The sequence below is a fragment of the Penaeus chinensis genome, chromosome 7 (genome assembly GCF_019202785.1).
Source record: "Penaeus chinensis breed Huanghai No. 1 chromosome 7, ASM1920278v2, whole genome shotgun sequence".
NCBI classification, from domain to species: Eukaryota; Metazoa; Arthropoda; class Malacostraca; order Decapoda; family Penaeidae; genus Penaeus; species Penaeus chinensis.
In genome coordinates this window covers 41,065,455-41,067,954 of record NC_061825.1, presented here as the reverse complement: position 1 = coordinate 41,067,954, position 2,500 = coordinate 41,065,455, and the positions used below count along the sequence as shown (strand labels likewise).

The following is a 2,500-nucleotide window of genomic DNA, read 5'->3' as shown; positions in this document are numbered from 1 at the left end:
CTACATCCAGGTGTTACACTTTTCCTGAACTCTTAAAATAAATTCCTTTTACAAATATTCAAATCTCTAAATCTTGCAGAAATGTGCAATTAAGGGTAAGAGCACAGAGTTCAAAAGAACCCATTTAAAAGGATTTAAACTGCGCATCATCAGCCTCAAAACATTTCAGAATCCAACGTCATTCCTCAGAAACTCTGTACCTGTATCTCCTCATCCGAACGGTCAACATGGATGACTTTCATCTTAATTTCCTTATTCTCAGGATTAGTCTCATCGTAGTTGGGATCGTTGGTATCAATGGCCCCGTCGAGCTCCTCCTCAGCCAGTTCTGAGCCCAGGGCACCCCAGGTCCCCTTACCACCGGCACCTCCTGTAAAAGATAAGTGTTAACAAATCTGTAGACTATAAATCATATTAACATAAAAGTTACATTAATGGATTCCTACATAGAAAAAATATAAAAATATATATATATATAATCCAAGTAGAACATATAATGATAATTTCCTATATGTGTGCTCCTAGGCTGTCAAAAATAAAGAACATCTTTCACATTACCTAACTTTGTCCACAGAAATTTACTGTATTCCAGAAAAACATATAAACAAGCAAAATGCGTTAATCAACATACTGAAGGGAGCTAATTATGCTTATTCCAATATCAATACATGCCCATTGAATATAACAAACAAACAAACAAAATTGAGAGCACGGCTATCAACCACCCAATACACTGGTTTGAATCCATCCTTCTGTGAATAGTGTTTTTAGTTTCATTTTCGAGGGGAGGAATCTGTATTTGTTGCGCAGGACAAAGTGATAAATAAACCATAAGTATGTTGATGACAGACCCGCTCTCTTCCCTGGCCGGCAAAAACGTGACAGTTAACAATATGGAAGAGAGAGAAAATGTCAGGAACAAGGAAACAATAATAAGGAAGAAAGACAGGAAGTAACGAAATGTGATGCATTCTGTCGGGGAAAAAAATGTAAATCAAGTACCAGCAAACAAGGTGCGTCTCGTAAAGTTCCCCGCTAAAGGAAATGGGAAAGAGGAGGGAGAAGTGGGAGAGTTTATTAAAACCGAGAAAATAAGCATGGTAAGAGTAAAGTAAGAGAGAGAAGCACACGAGCAAAAGAAAGAGAGGATATGAAGAAGAAGTGGGGGCTACAGAAGAGGAGGCGGGGTTTTGGAGTGCTGAGACCGGGGGTTAAGGGGTACGCGCGGGGGGAGGGAGCGCGGCCGGGAGAAGCACTGGCAAGAGGCCAGATCATCAAAAGCGTTCGTTTTCTTTCGCTCGGATTAACAGTTCGGCTTTACTACGCCGATACGTTTCTTTTCGCTGGCGTTAGGTTCTCCTTAAGTTTCTACACCCTTTAATAACTGTCGCCATACCCTAGGGCTTACACATGCGTCCATTATCCAGCCCGCCGCAGAGAGCACAACATCCGCTTTAGGAAACGAACGCGCGAATTAAGGCGGTGGTGCCACACTGACCGTCCCGACATACGTGCCGCGTCTCCCACATCAGACAGGTGTCCGCTGCCAAGGTCAAATAAAATTCACGAGAGAAAACAAAAACAAACCATCCTTACAGTACAGACTTGTCGAAAAAAAAAAAAATCTATAAAACTACGTAATTAATGGCACCACTTCTTTCCCTCGGCGCTTACGTTTTGAAGCGGCATAGCAACAGCAGCAACTCCAGGCGACTGTTCATACTTACTGTGCATGAAAGCTGAACGATCTTTACTTACGTTTTCGTTTGCCATCTCATGTTTATTCCTTTACTTTTACTTTATTTTGGATTAATATTTTAGGATTCAGCTTATTTACCAAGTGTCGTGATGTGACTATATTGACGCACACAAAACACGCTCATAAGCAAATAAACAAATACACAGTCCTGTACAACTGCGAAACGGAACTTTTTTAACGCCCAAAATCTATCGAACACATGCGTGAGTGGGCGAATGCAAAGACTACTCGCGTCTTCTCGGAATGCACATGTGTCTATCTATGAATGACACACAAATGAAGCTGTGAGTGCTGTTGGAAATGGGTAAATGGGTAATGGGCATTGAGCCTGTTTTCGAGATCAACCACCATCTCGCTTACGTAAACATCCAATGTACTTTTAAGGAGTGGTGGCGCGTTTTAAAATAAGGCGGCCTGACATACACCAGCAACAAAGACCTCGTGCATCCCCTCTGCCTCTCCCCTTCAACTCGAACTCTGGAGGTTGAGAGGGTCGCGGCGGCGGACTGAGGGAGGGGAAATGAGGGGCTGGAGGAAAACGCGGGCGCCGAGGGGAAATGAGGGGGATAGAAAGTGAAAGGAGGGAAAGGGGAGGGAAAGGGGAGGGGAAGGGGGGAAGAGGGGAAGGGGGGAAGAATAGGAGGGGGGAAAGGAGGAGGAAGAGGAGGAGGAAGAGGAGGAGGAGGAGGGGGGGAAGGAGGACGGGGGAGGAGGGAGGAGGAGAAGGAGGAGGAGGAGGAG

At 44.3% G+C, this 2,500-nt stretch overlaps 1 protein-coding gene across 1 annotated transcript in view; it reads right to left on the bottom strand.

Annotated features, from left to right (window-relative positions):
• The window catches only part of LOC125027055 (programmed cell death protein 4-like), an 18,450-nt gene that overhangs the window by 6,122 nt on the left and 9,828 nt on the right, over nucleotides 1–2,500 (bottom strand). Inside the window, exon 2 of the mRNA XM_047615725.1 lies at nucleotides 201–370. Coding sequence (XP_047471681.1) covers nucleotides 201–370 — 170 coding nt within the window. The remainder of the gene's footprint in view (nucleotides 1–200; nucleotides 371–2,500) is intronic.